Genomic DNA, 15,930 nt, shown 5'->3' with positions numbered 1-15,930 from the left:
TGAGCTTTGACACAGCTCTTATAATAAGTAGATACTTCATTAAAATCAACATCCTATTTTGAAAAGTCCAGATTTCCCATAAAGCCCATGTTTAAAAAAGTTTTCACAAAATAGTCCCATTATAATGACAACAGTCAATATCCCACTAAAGACTGCTGCTATCGAACAATACTGTATTCTTCGAGGGTCATTCAAACTCACATCGAAACATACCACTAAGTACATACTAGACAAATTTTCATGTGATTGAGATTAAATACTTTTATTCTTTTGCTATTCCATAAATTCATCCTAGAGCATATGATTGACATACTTCCAAGAGTGCCATAATTGTTTTAATATGAAAACAAATAGGTGAGTTGAAAGAAACAGGATATTCAACTGTGGATATTTATATTGAATACTTCTCATTTATTTTCAATGGCAAAATCAAGAAGAATCAAGTAGTAGAGTTGGCTATAATGTAGGTACATATTATAGAACAAATTTGATTACAAGTGGAGTCTAACATTTTCCATTGATTACAGAGCCATGAAACTTCATTTCCATATTTTCACACTGATGGCTCCAAAAATATTGAAGCAGATCATTATTTTTATTTTTATGAGATAGTTGGAACAAATCAAATGCTTCATTTCATAAAGGAATTACTTTCTATCAGAATGCACACTTATTTATTTTGTATCCACACAATTATTTTGGAAATTGTTTTTAAATTTTTTGAAAATATGTATGGAACTTCAATATTCTGTTGGGTTTCTTCAAATCTTCGATGATTTTCATTTTATGCAAATATCATAAGACAATAACAGTGTAAACTGTAAATGAATATTTTACATTTTAGGTTAGAAGTTAGAACATAGATAATTCGAACTGCTGTGTTTAAATTTGCAACACTCGAAATTTGAGGTTCAAACTTAAAACCACAGACTACTAGTCTGTGTTAGAACTGTCACAGATGAATATTATTTATTTGAGAATGTAAGGTTAAATTGCAAATCTACGAAATTGAAATAAACAACGATATATTATAAATGCGATATAATAAATGAATGGATATGAATTATGAATATCAGAGCTAAGCTAATATGGGTGGTAGCGAGCTCAATTCGTTATGATTATCGAAAATGAAATAGAAAATCAAGAGAAAAATATTTAATCTTTATCGTCAGTGAAATTGGAATAACTCATTTATTGTATTATAAATACTACTTTCTCAACAAATGGAATGTTAAAAGTGAGTTTATGATGGTTTTTCCAATTTAGTAGCTTATTTCCAAGTTTCAAATTGTAGATCTTATAATTGCGAAAACTTCGGTGTTCCGGTTACCAGGGGTGAATTAGCTCATTATGAAAATTTAAAATGGCTATATCTTTTTAACAGGGCCGAATCGGAAAAAATGGTAAATGAAAATAGTGTTTCTTTTGACCTCAAGAATCTTCGGTTAAAATATATGTACAAGTCAAAGACTCACCCTGTATATATATATACAGGGTGAGTCTTTGACTTGTACATATATTTTAACCCAAGATTCCTGAGGTCAAAAGAAACACTTTTTTCCTTTACCATTTTTTCCGATTCGGCCCGGTTAAAAAGATACAGGCTGTTGAAAATCGTTAAAAAAATGTGATTTTCGGCTATATCTCGTAAATGGTTGTATCGAAGGAAATGATTTTTGAAATATAGCTTTTTTTTGATGTGATACATCTTCTCCGAACACCAGATTCCATACACATTCTTCTGTTTCTTTGTTATGAACATAACATACCATAAAAATACCAGAAATTCGAAGAAACCAACTCTTAATAGTAATTTGAACGTTCATGGAAGAATATTTGGCTAATTTGAAAAATAAAAGTATTCTTCATATTTTCTCGTACAAAGCGCCGTTTTCGAATAACTTGATCTTAAAAAAAAAAAATTATCTGTGAAATTCAAAAAATTGGGTACTTTGGCTGAATGCAACTCTGTTCTATTGTGGAAAAAAAAACCACAGAAATGAATATTTACTATGAAGTCATGTCTCAGATTTAAGAATTGAAGTACTAGCCAACTTAGTTTGAAAATGAAGTTATTTGAATAAGCTCACCTCAACTCCTCGATTTGATTAAAAATCACTGAGCTTTGGCACAGCTCTGATAATAAGAAGATACTTCACTAAAATCAACATTCTTTTTGAAAAGTCCAGATTATTCATAAAACCCATGTTTAAAAAAGTTTTCACAAAATAGTCCCATTATAATGACAACAATCAATATCCCACTAAAGACTGCTGCTATCGAACAATACTGTATTCTTCTTCGGGCCATTCAAACTCACATTGAAACATACCACTAGGTACATACTACATACTAGACAAATTTTCATGTGATTGAGATTGAATACTTTTATTCTTTTGCTATTCCATAAATTCATCCTAAGAGCTTATGATTGACATACTTCCAAGAGGGCCATAATTGTTTTAATGTGAAAACAAATTAGGTGAGTTGAAAGAAACCAGATATTCTATTGTGGATATTTACATTGAATACTTCTCATTTATTTTAATGCCAAAATCAAGATGAATTAAGTAGTAAAGTTGGCTATAATGTAGGTACACATCAACAACAAATTTGATTACAAGTGGAGTCTAACATTTTCCATTGATTACAGAGCCAGAATATTTTACATATTTCCATATTTTCATACTGATGGTTTCAAAAATATTGATGCATTTGAATATTTTTATGAGATAGTTGGAACAAATCAAATGCTTCATTTCATAACAAATATCTTATAACAATAATAGTGTAAACTGTAAATTAAATTTTAGGTTAGAACATAGATTATTCGAACCGAACTGCTGTGTTTATATTTGGCATCACTCGAAATTTGAAATTCAAACTTAAAACCACAGATTACTATAGTCTGTGTTAAATCTTTCATAGATGAATATTATTTATTTGAGATTTTAAGGTTAATTCTTGCACGAAAAATAAACAACGATATCATATAAATGAAATATAATGAATGAATGGATATGAGTATCAGAGCTAATATGGGTGGTAGCGAGCTCAATTCGTTATAATTATCGAAAATGAAATAGAAATCAAGAGAAGAATATTTAATCTTTAGCGTCAACGAAATTGGAATAACTCATTTATTTGATTATAAACACTACTTTGTTCAACAAATGGAATGTTAAACGTGAGTTTATGATGGTTTTTCTAATTTAGTAGCTTATTTCCAAGGTTCAAGAGGTATATCTTATGCTTGAGAAAACTTCAGTGTTCCGGTTTTCAGGGGTGAATTAGCTCATTTTGAAAATTTAAAATGGCTATATCTTTTTAACAGGGCCGAATCGGAAAAAATGGTAAATGAAAAAAGTGTTTCTTTTGACCTCAAGAACCTTCGGTTAAAATATATGTACATGTCAAAGACTCACCCTGTATATATATATATATATATATATATATATATATATATATATATATATATATATATATATATATATATATATATATATATATATATATATATATATATACAGGGTGAGTCTTTGACTTGTATATATATTTCAACAAGTCAAAGACTCACCCTGTATATATATATATATATATAAATATATATATATATATATACAGGGTGAGTCTTTGACTTGTACATATATTTTAAACGAAGGTTCCTGAGGTCAAAAGAAACACTTTCTTCATTTACCATTTTTTCCGATTCGGCCCTGTTAAAAAGATATAGCCATTTTAAATTTTCAAAATGAGCTAATTCACCCCTGAAAACCGGAACACTGAAGTTTTCTCAAGCATAAGATATACCTTTTGAACCTTGGAAATAAGCTACTAAATTAGAAAAACCATCATAAACTCACGTTTAACATTCCATTTGTTGAACAAAGTAGTGTTTATAATAAAATAAATGAGTTATTCCAAATTCGTTGACGCTAAAGATTAAATATTCTTCTCTTGATTTCTATTTCATTTTCGATAATTATAACGAATTGAGCTCGCTACCACCCATATTAGCTCTGATACTCATAATTCATATCCATTCATTCATTATATTTCATTTATATGATATCGTTTTGTTTACAAGAATTGCCATTTAACCTTAAAATCTCAAATAAATAATATTGATCTGTGAAAGTTCTAACACATACTATAGTAATCTGTGGTTTTAAGTTTGACTTTCAAATTTCGAGTGATGCCAAATATAAACACAGCAGTTCGGTTCGAATAATCTATGTTCTAACCTAAAATTTTCATTTACAGTTTACACTGTTTTTGTTATAAGATATTTGTTATGAAATGAAGCATTTGATTTGTTCCAACTATCTCATAAAAATATTGAAATGCATCAATATTTTTGAAGCCATCAGTATGAAAATATGGAAATATGTAAAATATTCTGGCTCTGTAATCAATAGAAAATGTAGACTCCACTTGTAATCAAATTTGTTCTTAATGTGTACCTACATTATAGCCAACTTTACTACTTAATTCATCTTGATTTTGGTATTGAAAATAAATGAGAAGTATTCAATTTAAATATCCACAATAGAATATCCAGTTTCTTTCAACTCACCTAATTTGTTTTCACATTAAAACAATTATGGCCCTTTTGGAAGTATGTCAATCATATGCTCTTAGGATGAATTTATGGAATAGCAAAAGAATAAAAGTATTCAATCTCAATCACATGAAAATTTGTCTAGTATGTACCTAGTCCTAGTGGTATGTTTCGATGTGAGTTTGAATGAGCCAAAGAAGAATACAGTATTGTTCGATAGCAGCAGTCTTTAGTGGGATATTGATTGTTGTCATTATAATGGGACTATTTTGTGAAAACTTTTTTAAACATGGGCTTTATGAATAATCTGGACTTTTTAAAAAGGAATGTTGATTTTAGTGAAGTATCTTCTTATTATCAGAGCTGTGCCAAAGCTCAGTAATTTGTAATCAAATCGAGGAGTTGAGGTGAGCTTATTCAAATAACTTCATTTTCAAACTAAGTTGGCTAGTACTTCAATTCTAAAATCTGAGACATGACATCATAGTAAATATTCATTTCTGTGGTTTTTTTTTCCACAACAGAACAGAGTTGCATTCAGCCAAAGTACCCAATTTTTTGAATTTCACAGATAATTTTTTTTTTTTAAGATCAAGTTATTCGAAAACGGCGCTTTGTACGAGAAAACATGAAGAATACTTTTATATTTCAAATTAGCCAAATATTCTTCAATGAACGTTCAAATTACTCTTAACAGTTGGTTTCTTCGAATTTCTGGTATTTTTATGAGATGTAATGTTCATAATAAAGAAACAGAAGAATGTGTATGGAATCTTTTGTTCGGATAAGATGTATCACATAAAAAAAGCTATATTTCAAAAATCATTTCCTTCGATAGAACCATTTACGAGATATAGCTGAAAATCACATTTTTTTAACGATTTTCAACAGCCTGTATCTTTTTAACCGGGCCGAATCAGAAAAAATGGTAAAGGAAAAAAGTGTTTCTTTTGACCTCAGGAATCTTGGGTTAAAATATATGTACAAGTCAAAGACTCACCCTGTATATATATATAATAATAATAATAATAACAGTACTTTATTGCATATGCAACTGGCCATCGACCAAGGGTCCTTCAGCCTGTATTTTAACAATTTTTGGTACATTGAATTTGTTTAAGGTAAAAGGTTATTATTATTTCATTTTTTTCATATCAAACTTTTGATCTTTGCTATAAGTGGGAGTTCTGGATGTTTTCTCTTAGATGTATTCCTTCTGTCTTCCTGGTATTGAGAAATCACTTCATCCAACTGGAGTAACCTATTATACAGGGTGAGTCTTTGACTTGTACATATATTTTAACCGAAGGTTCTTGAGGTCAAAAGAAACACTTTTTTCATTTACTATTTTTTCCGATTCGGCCCTGTTAAAAAGATATAGCCATTTTAAATTTTCAAAATGAGCTAATTCACCCCTGAAAACCGGAACACTGAAGTTTTCTCAAGCATAAGATATACCTCTTGAACCTTGGAAATAAGCTACTAAATTAGAAAAACCATCATAAACTCACGTTTAACATTCCATTTGTTGAACAAAGTAGTGTTTATAATCAAATAAATGAGTTATTCCAATTTCATTGACGCTAAAGATTAAATATTCTTCTCTTGATTTCTATTTCATTTTCGATAATTATAACGAATTGAGCTCGCTACCACCCATATTAGCTCTGATACTCATATCCATTCATTCATTATATTTCATTTATATGATATCGTTGTTTATTTTTCGTGCAAGAATTAACCTTAAAATCTCAAATAAATAATATTCATCTATGAAAGATCTAACACAGACTATAGTAATCTGTGGTTTTAAGTTTGAATTTCAAATTTCGAGTGATGCCAAATATAAACACAGCAGTTCGGTTCGAATAATCTATGTTCTAAGTTCTAACCTAAAATTTTCATTTACAGTTTACATTGTTATTGTTATAAGATATTTGTTATGAAATGAAGCATTTGATTTGTTCCAACTATCTCATAAAAATATTGAAATGCATCAATATTTTTGAAACCATCAGTATGAAAATATGGAAATATGTAAAATATTCTGGCTCTGTAATCAATGGAAAATGTTAGACTCCACTTGTAATCAAATTTGTTGTTAATGTGTACCTACATTATAGCCAACTTTACTACTTAATTCATCTTGATTTTGGCATTGAAAATAAATGAGAAGTATTCAATGTAAATATCCACAATAGAATATTTGGTTTCTTTCAACTCACCTAATTTGTTTTCACATTAAAACAATTATGGCCCTCTTGGAAGTATGTCAATCATAAGCTCTTAGGATGAATTTATGGAATAGCAAAAGAATAAAAGTATTCAATCTCAATCACATGAAAATTTGTCTAGTATGTACCTAGTCCTAGTGATATGTTTCGATGTGAGTTTGAATGAGCCGAAGAAGAATACAGTATTGTTCGATAGCAGCAGTCTTTAGTGGGATATTGATTGTTGTCATTATAATGGGACTATTTTGTGAAAACTTTTTTAAACATGGGTTTTATGAATAATCTGGACTTTTCAAAAAGAATGTTGATTTTAGTGAAGTATCTTCTTATTATCAGAGCTGTGCCAAAGCTCAGTGATTTTTAATCAAATCGAGGAGTTGAGGTGAGCTTATTCAAATAACTTCATTTTCAAACTAAGTTGGCTAGTACTTCAATTCTTAAATCTGAGACATGACTTCATAGTAAATATTCATTTCTGTGGTTTTTTTTTCCACAATAGAACAGAGTTGCATTCAGCCAAAGTACCCAATTTTTTGAATTTCACAGATAATTTTTTTTTTTAAGATCAAGTTATTCGAAAACGGCGCTTTGTACGAGAAAATATGAAGAATACTTTTATTTTTCAAATTAGCCAAATATTCTTCAATGAACGTTCAAATTACTCTTAAGAGTTGGTTTCTTCGAATTTCTGGTATTTTTATGGTATGTTATGTTCATAACAAAGAAACAGAAGAATGTGTATGGAATCTGGTGTTCGGAGAAGATGTATCACATCAAAAAAAAGCTATATTTCAAAAATCATTTCCTTCGATACAACCATTTACGAGATATAGCCGAAAATCACATTTTTTTAACGATTTTCAACAGCCTGTATCTTTTTAACCGGGCCGAATCGGAAAAAATGGTAAAGGAAAAAAGTGTTTCTTTTGACCTCAGGAATCTTGGGTTAAAATATATGTACAAGTCAAAGACTCACCCTGTAGAATGCCTTATTCAGTCTGCTCATTCTTATCTCAATAGGTTCTATTCTGGTATTCAGATAAAGTAGACTGTTTGGAGGATTATGAAGTGGATTTCTAGGATGTCTCATTCGGGTTATGGTTCTCAATGCGGTGGTTTCTGCTACTGTGAGATTTTTAATTGCTGGAGGCTTGCAGTTGGCAAACACTGGGTGTGCGTATTCTAATAAAGGTCTACAGATTGTTTTATATATTATTGATGCACTTTTGATGTTAATGCCTTGCTTTCTGTAAACTAATTTGGAAAAATATTTGGCTCTTGATATTGTTTTTCTCTTCATCAACTTGGTGTGAAGGTTGAAGTTCAATTTACAATCAATGTTCATTCCAAGGTATTTGATTGCAGGTACAGGTTTTATGCTTTTTCCATTAATCTTCAAAGTTGGTGATGCAGGAGAGATTTTGTGGTCGAAAATTATAAACTGCGACTTGTCTGGATTAATCTTCATTCTCCATTTCCGGAACCAGTTGGAGAGTTCATCAAGGAGTTCTTGAAGCTTCTGTGTGCAAGTTTTTAATGTTTTTGCATGGGATACCAGAGTTGTGTCGTCTGCAAATTGCAAAATGTAAAGGGAGTTCATATTTTCTCGGATGATATCATGGCAAAAGAAATTGAAGAGTAGTGTCGAAAGAGGAGAACCTTGAGGAGTGCCTTGCTCAGGTAGAAAGTAAAAGGACGTAAATAATCCAACTTTGACAGCCAATGTCCTGCCCTCCAGGAAGTGCTTACACAGTTTAATGAGATGGGGTGGGAGGTTGATTTTATGCAACTTGTAGAGTAGTCCTCTATGCCATATACAGTCGAAGGCTTTTTGTATATCAAGACTCAATACTGCAGACTTCATTTTCTTTAATGTTGAGTTCTGTATATTGGATGTGAGAATGGTGAGAGGGTGGTATGTAGATCTTTTGTTCCTGAATCCAAATTGGCACTGCGGTATATGTTGTTCGATATCAGTTGAAAGAATTGACCTGATTATTTTTTCATAAAGTTTTCCAAGTACAGGTAATAAGGTAATGGGTCTGTAATTCTCAAATCTCTGTCTGTCCATATTGGCCTTGGGAATATTAATGATGTGTCCTGTTTTCCATATAGCAGGGAATATGCACTCATTCAAGCAGAATTCGTAAATTTTTATAAGATGTTTATGCACCGTATCATCTAGTTTCTTCAGAACAATCCATGGAATATTATCATCGCCTGGAGAGCTGTTTTTTGAACTATGTAGTAGTTGGTAGTAGTCTTCTTCTTCTATTGATATTGGTTCCACACTGTCATCTTGTCTTCTGAAATAACTATCATACCATTCATCTATTTGAGCTCTATTGCTGCTATCAAAGAGGTTGTCGTCGGTAAATTTATATCTTTTTTGTAGTGTTCTGCAAATAATTGTGCCTTCTCTTGATCTGATTTATATTCTCTGCCATTCTTGATCATTATAGGTAAAGTGAAATATTGCTTATATTTGGATAATTTATTTACCTCATTGTGAAATTTTTTTCCTTTGGACTGATTTATATTATTGCAAGCAGTAATCCAGTTATTCTCTCTGTATTGTTGAATCATTCTGTGGATGTTTTTGTTATATCTATTCAAGTCTTTTTTAAGTTCCGGACTTCTGTTATCACAATATTCCCTATACATTCTTCTTTTATTTTTTATTAATTTGATTATATAAGGCGGCAGCTCATGTAAGAATGGGTGTTTCTTTATTTTGGGAGTATGCTTCTTGATGGACTCTGAAAGTTTCTTATTGAAGGATTCGATGTATGGTTCGCTTAGTGGTGTGTTACCATTTTCCTCAATAAATTTTTCCATCTCCTTATCAATCTTCGTTATTTGCTCATCTTATAGTTGTATGCAATCCTCTGCTCAGTATATTCTGGTTCTATGTCCATGTCAAATTCTATCACAAATGCAAGATGATCAGAACCCAAATCAGGTGATATTTGTATTTTTGATATATTCTGCTTGATGTTCCTTGAATATAGAATTAAGTCAGGTGTGGTATCTTCATTTCCCTCCATAAGGAATGTCGGGGGTGTTTCAGCTCTTGCGAAGTTTCTGTTCTTAAGGAATTGTTCAATAGGTTTCATCTTTCTTCTTGTGCCGGCATTGAAATCCCCCACTATAATGGCATACTGATATATTGAAGCTTTGGTGAACAGTGTTTCCTCTATCAGGCTGTTTGGATGAAAGTACACCAAAAATATGTGTAACTTGTCATTTTTAAATGGTACACTAAAGTGAGTAACTTCATTCATAGGATTGTTTACCACTGGTGGGTTTTCTTTGCTGATTTTTAAGGATGGATGACATTGGACTAAACTTCCACCTCTTGTATTCTGCTCTTTGTGCCCAATTTTCTTGATTATCGTCCAGTCCCTGTAATTAACATTGTGAGAGTCTTTGATCTTGGCTTCTACATACATAGCACACTTTATGTTGTTTTGTTCTATAAAGTGGTTGGTCAGGTGTTTCTTTGGGATGTAGCTATTGATGTTATTATATAATATTTTAATTTTCGACATGAATGTTCAAGTTATTATACATTGACTCTATGGGGGAAGGCTCTTCTGGGTCATCCAAGTCGAACATCAACACATACACTTTGTTACCCCAAAAGACGGCTGTAGTATCCACATTATATTGGTTGATGAATCTTTTTTTTAATTTCAGTAAAAGTTCGTTTCTGTTGACATTCTTAGGTTTGTTTATTTTACGGAGGTATGTGTTAATGATATCGTCGTGCATCGAGATGGGAGCGTGAATCCTCTTCGTTTTTTTGGATAAATCCTCTATATCCCTAGTTTTTCTGTTCATTATCTTAATAATGGTATTGGGGATGCCTTCAATTGGTTTCTTAGGATGTTTAGGACACTTCAGAGACCATGCTAAATGGTCTTCTGCACCGCAGGCTAGACACTTGGGTGTGTTATTGGTTCTACATTGTGACATCTTGTGTGGACCTTGACATTTCGAACATTTTGGAGGGCTTTTGCAATTTTCTGTAGTGTGGTCAAATTGCAAGCATTTTCCACAGGGTATCGGAGTTGGATCTGGTGGGTGGCTTGGATATACTAAGTAGTGGCGGTTCAAATAAAATAGACCATTATTCAAGAGATTTTCAAAGGATTTGATTTCTCCAGTGATAATTCTGATGAATTTAGTTGCGACATTGTTTTTCCTTGAAATTATTCTCTTGCAATATCTGTGCTTTATATTTATAGAATTGAGGTATTGGCTTATGTCTTCTTCTTTTATATTAACTTCTACAGCAGAAATTACTACTGAATAGGTTTGTTGGGGCTCTTTAATTTCTCTTGTTCTTCTTTGATTTGATGTTTCTTTGTATATTATAATTTTTTTCTCCTTCTTGAGTTCCTCCAGAGCTTCAATGAGTGCTGTCTTATTATTATTGGATTTCAGGATGAAACCTAATTTGGTTTTCAAAATGACATCTTTTGAATTGGGAAATTTCTCACTCCATATTGCTGCCATTTCCATTCTGTCCATTTCAATATTTTCTGTATTTATGTAATATAAATTAGCGTAATCCATATATTTGATTTTATTCATTCTAGCGGAATAATTTTTGATGAAAGCATTTGTTGTTGAATTTGTGGGTTGTGGTATTATTGTTTGTTGACGATTATTTTGGGTGTGTATAGCAGATGTTGATGGTTCATTGTTGACAACGATTTCCATTTGGGTTTGAATATTTTCGTTGTTATTTTCTATCAATAGTGGTTGTTTGAAAACGATGTCTGGTGATTGATTCTCATTTTTTTTCTTCGTAGTTCGTCCAGTGGTTCTTTTTTTGCGTTTTTTATTTGATATTTGTTTATTTCCGTTTTCCTCTTCATCTGATGCTATAGTTGAAGAAGCGCCACTATTTTGAGACATTACTATCTTGTAGAAGTTTCAACTTCTAAGTAAATTGATTCGATAATTTTAAATCAATATTCTAATTCGAAGTAATCGCTAAATAACTCTTATCGGAACGGCACAGATGTGATCGCGTCTGTTGTTCGCTCGGAACTGATATATATATATATATATATATAGGGAGGTGTGGTTGGGTATCTAGGCAATTTAGAAAAGATCAACAGTCTATAGTCTATTCATCTATATTTCGAAACAATATGCGTTTCTTCTTCAGGATGCTAAAAAAATTACACAAATTACAAAGTTGTAAAAACAGCAATCTATGCTTACATCTGACTGGACAGTGTTATTTAAGATGATAAGTGCAGCTATAATTGGTCTTCTACTCATAAAATTCAATAAAAATACAATAATCGTAGAAATATCAGAAACGTTGCCGTAATGCATATGTCAATTTTAAAGGTTAAAACTCACAGAACAGGGGAACACAGAGAAAACAACAATTCACAAAGTGACATAAAGTCATGTTTGTCTAGATGGCCTACGATCTAAGGATAACAAATAACTATATACAACACTTAAATTCTTCAAGTCAGTCTTCTTATTTATATTATTTTCATTTTCATTTATAAAACACATTTCAAGGAAACTTCTTTTATTGTAGTTAGAATTGGTACATAATATTTCAACTTCATCAAACTTAAAATGGTGGTCTAGAGAGGACGAATGGCTAGCTAATGCACATCTATCAGGTCGTAATCTGGCGTCACTCTTATGTATTGAGATACGTCTTTTCAAACATTGTGATGTCTGTCCAACATACACAGACTCACAGTTCTCACATGGAATGCGATAAACCACGTCAGATCTAGACATGGTGTGGATCCTATCTTTAGTTTGGCTGAAAAGAACGCCTACTACTAAAGGATTGTACTTCGCAATTTTTATGTTCTCAATTTCTTTTAGAATTTTGGTCAATTTACCTGTTAATGGTGGAATGAGGGGCAGGCTTACATATTTGTCATGTGTGGCAGGTTCGACTAATGTCGATGTTCTTATTTGTGGGACCTCGTCGACTTGGTCAGAAGTTAGAGAATGCCGACATCTGTTCAAAAACATCCTAGGGTAACCATTGTTCTCAAAGATCTTAAGCAACTTTTCTTCACTGTTATGAAGAAAGTCTGGATGGCAGATTTTCTTAATTCTACGAAACATACCTTTAATTAGGTTAGTTTTCATAGCCCAAGAATGGTTGGAACTATAATGTATATAGCGACCTGAAGAGGTCGGTTTTTGGTACCAATCCAATTTTACAATGTTACCTGCACACCTGATAGCTTTGGTGTCAAGGAATGGGACACCATTTTCAGTTTCTTCTTCTGCAGTAAACTTAATGTGTGGGTCGTAGTTATTGAAAACTGCCAAAGTCGTAGCAGTCCTGTCTTCGGGAATAGCAAGGAGAAGGTCATCAACATATTGATAGGTAATCGGCACCTGGAAGGGCAGTAGAGGAATGCAATATTTCAAAAGCACTGACATGACTATATTAGCTAAAATGGGACTGATTTTACTCCCCATTGCACAGCCAAAGATTTGTGAAATGAAGGAACCCTTGAAAACGAAATAGCTGGACTCAAACAAAAACTTTATGATTATTATAAAAAGTGATATATATCACTTTCACAATCGATAATCAACTGGTTACTCTCTTCTGTAATATGTGCACATAGGCAGGTTTTCAACTCAGTGTTCCTCTCATTGATTTGTCGCGTTTATTAACTCGTGTATCATCTTTCTCCCATTCTCCAAAAACCAGACTTTCACATTTCTCTTGAATTGTTTGTAGTTCTTTATATTCCTTAAATTCTCTGGTAGTATAGTATAGATCCTAGGTGCCCAGTATTCAGATGTTCGCTGTCCTATTCTTTTCTTTGCTACTTGTGTTTCATATCTCATAGTTCTTATTCGATACGGCTGTTCTGTATTTTTTAAGATGATTTTTCCCTTTCTGATGGACCCAAGGATCGTTGCAAAGAAGATTTGGTATGGATCTAGTACTCCTGCTATCCTGTATAGTTCATCACTAGGAAAAGTGATTGATTTATTATAAATTATCTTCAAGATCCACTTCTGTAAGATTTCTATTTTCCGCATATACACACTATATACTCCTCCCCACCCCAAAATTCCATACGAAATCTGCGACTCTACCAGAGAATAATATATTGTCATCAGTTCACTTGTGGTAAGGTATTTCTTTAGTTGTCGAAATTTGTAAAGTAGTCCGCGGAGTTTCCTCACCACATTATCCACATGTACATTCCATCTGAAATGTTTATCTATAGTTATGCCCAGGTACTTGATTGCATTCTTCTCAGGAATACGCATGTCCTCACCAATATCAAGAAAATTGATATGGGGAAGACTGGACTCATACGAAGTAAACGGCAAGTACTGTGTCTTACTAAGGTTGATCGTTAGTTTTTGATATTGAAACCATAATTTGACTCGTGTAAAATCTGTTTCCACCTTGTATTTCAGTTCATTCCACGTTTCAGCTTGATAAATTACTGCCGTATCATCCGCAAAGCACGTTATATCACCAGATGTTGTTATTTTCAGGAGACTGTTCATATAAATGTTGAAAAGAATAGGCCCCAAAACAGTTCCCTGTGGTATGCCGTATCTTATTTCCCGCATTGAACTATTGCGTTCACCAACATTTGTAAGTTGTTTTCGGTTTTTCAGATATGACTGCAATAACTCAAACGCTTTACCACGGAATCCATATCTGTACAGTTTATTCAATAACTTTGGATGGTCCACAGTGTCAAACGCCTTGGCTAAGTCAACAAAGATGGCAAGTGTTGGACGTTTTTCATCTAAGCTTCTGTAAACGAGGTTTGTGAATCGAGTAATCGCATCTTCCGTGGAGCTTTTTTCACGAAAGCCATATTGTCTGTTTGACAGCACATTGTTCTTATTCAAGAATTTAACCATTCTCGTCTTCAATATTTTTTCCATAACCTTACTTATATTTGATATTAGTGATATCGGTCTATAGTTGGCTGCCTCGCTTCTATCTCCTGATTTGAATATGGGCTTGAGAATACCGATCTTCAGAGGGTCTGGAAAGGTGCCAGTTTCAAAGCTGTTATTGATCAAATAGGCCAATGGTTTAGAAATCTCGATTTTTGCCTCTTTTAGCAGTTCTGTTCTAAAACCATCATATCCAGCTGATGTTCCGTTTTTAAGTTGTTCAATTGTTCTCTGCACTTCAGTCTCGTCTGTCGGGTATAGAAACATAGTTTCACCAAGGAAATCATCTTCCTCCTCAAAATACCTCGGTTCTGTTATTTTTTCCGAATATTTTTTTCCCACTTCGCTGAAATATAGATTCAGCTCCTCCGCAATTTCATCCTCATTTTCAGTAAATACTCCATCTCTTGTTTTAATTTTTGATATTTTCTTCTCAGAAAAGTTTTGACCACATATGTTGTTTACAGTCTGCCACAGTGTCTTCGTCCCCGAAGTAGTACCAGAAAGAGCTCTACGTGAAAATGATCGCTTTTGATTTGAAATGATTTTGAGTAGTTTGTTCCTATATCTATTGTATATTTCTCTCAGATTTGTATTCAGTGGATCTCTTAATAATTTTTTGTACATTTCATTCTTTTTATTTATTGATTTGAGAATCCCAGATGTTACCCAATTCTTGTTTCCATACTTCTTTCTGGAGTACTTCACTTCCTTTGTGGAGTTATGAAGACATTCAGTAAACACTGTCATGAATTTATCAGTTTTTACGTTTACTTCCCCATCGCAAAGTATTCCATCCCATAGTTCTTCTCTTAGGAGCTTTCTCAGTTTCTCGTAGTCAACATATTTTTTCATTCTAAACGTATTTTTAAGCTTTGGTATAGTGATATTTAAGCATTGTAGAATTGGGTTATGGTCTGTAATACACTGCCTCAATATAAAGGCACATTGATTCTCACTTATATTTTTGAATCTCACGTAAGAATGATCCAGGCAGCTATTGCTAAGAGGTCTTGTTACCTTGTTTATTGTCGATTTAAAACCGTAAGAACTTAAAACATTTTTGTAATCTTCTATGTATGCTGGGTCATTTTCCATTATATTTATGTTAACATCACCAATAATAACATGATAGCCTATCAAATTGCGATTTTTTTCCAAATATAATTCTAAGTTTTCATTGAAGCA

General features: G+C 32.4%; 1 protein-coding gene across 5 annotated transcripts; it reads right to left on the bottom strand.

The window, feature by feature from the left end:
- Positions 1–11,922: 11,922 nt before the first annotated feature.
- LOC123677081 lies at positions 11,923–13,248 on the bottom strand. 5 transcript variants are annotated; one of them, XR_006747050.1, is made up of 3 exons: positions 13,034–13,248; positions 12,034–12,907; positions 11,923–11,981 (listed from the first exon to the last, which is right to left on the bottom strand). XR_006747050.1 is itself a non-coding variant. In XM_045613539.1 (3 exons), the coding sequence occupies exons 1-3, from the start codon at positions 13,240–13,242 to the stop codon at positions 12,226–12,228; spliced, it is 822 nt and encodes a 273-aa protein (XP_045469495.1). In that variant the 5' UTR covers positions 13,243–13,248; the 3' UTR covers positions 11,929–12,225. The 5 variants fall into 5 exon arrangements, 4 of the variants coding, with proteins under 4 accessions (XP_045469495.1, XP_045469496.1, XP_045469494.1 ...); XM_045613539.1 differs by having other exon boundaries at positions 11,929–12,617; positions 12,687–12,907; XM_045613540.1 differs by having other exon boundaries at positions 11,929–12,604; positions 12,687–12,907.
- Positions 13,249–15,930: the final 2,682 nt, after the last annotated feature.

The sequence above is a fragment of the Harmonia axyridis genome, chromosome 3 (genome assembly GCF_914767665.1).
Source record: "Harmonia axyridis chromosome 3, icHarAxyr1.1, whole genome shotgun sequence".
In the NCBI taxonomy this organism is placed as follows: domain Eukaryota; kingdom Metazoa; phylum Arthropoda; class Insecta; order Coleoptera; family Coccinellidae; genus Harmonia; species Harmonia axyridis.
Note: the sequence above shows the minus strand (reverse complement) of the source record. Positions and strands in the feature narration are given on the sequence as shown.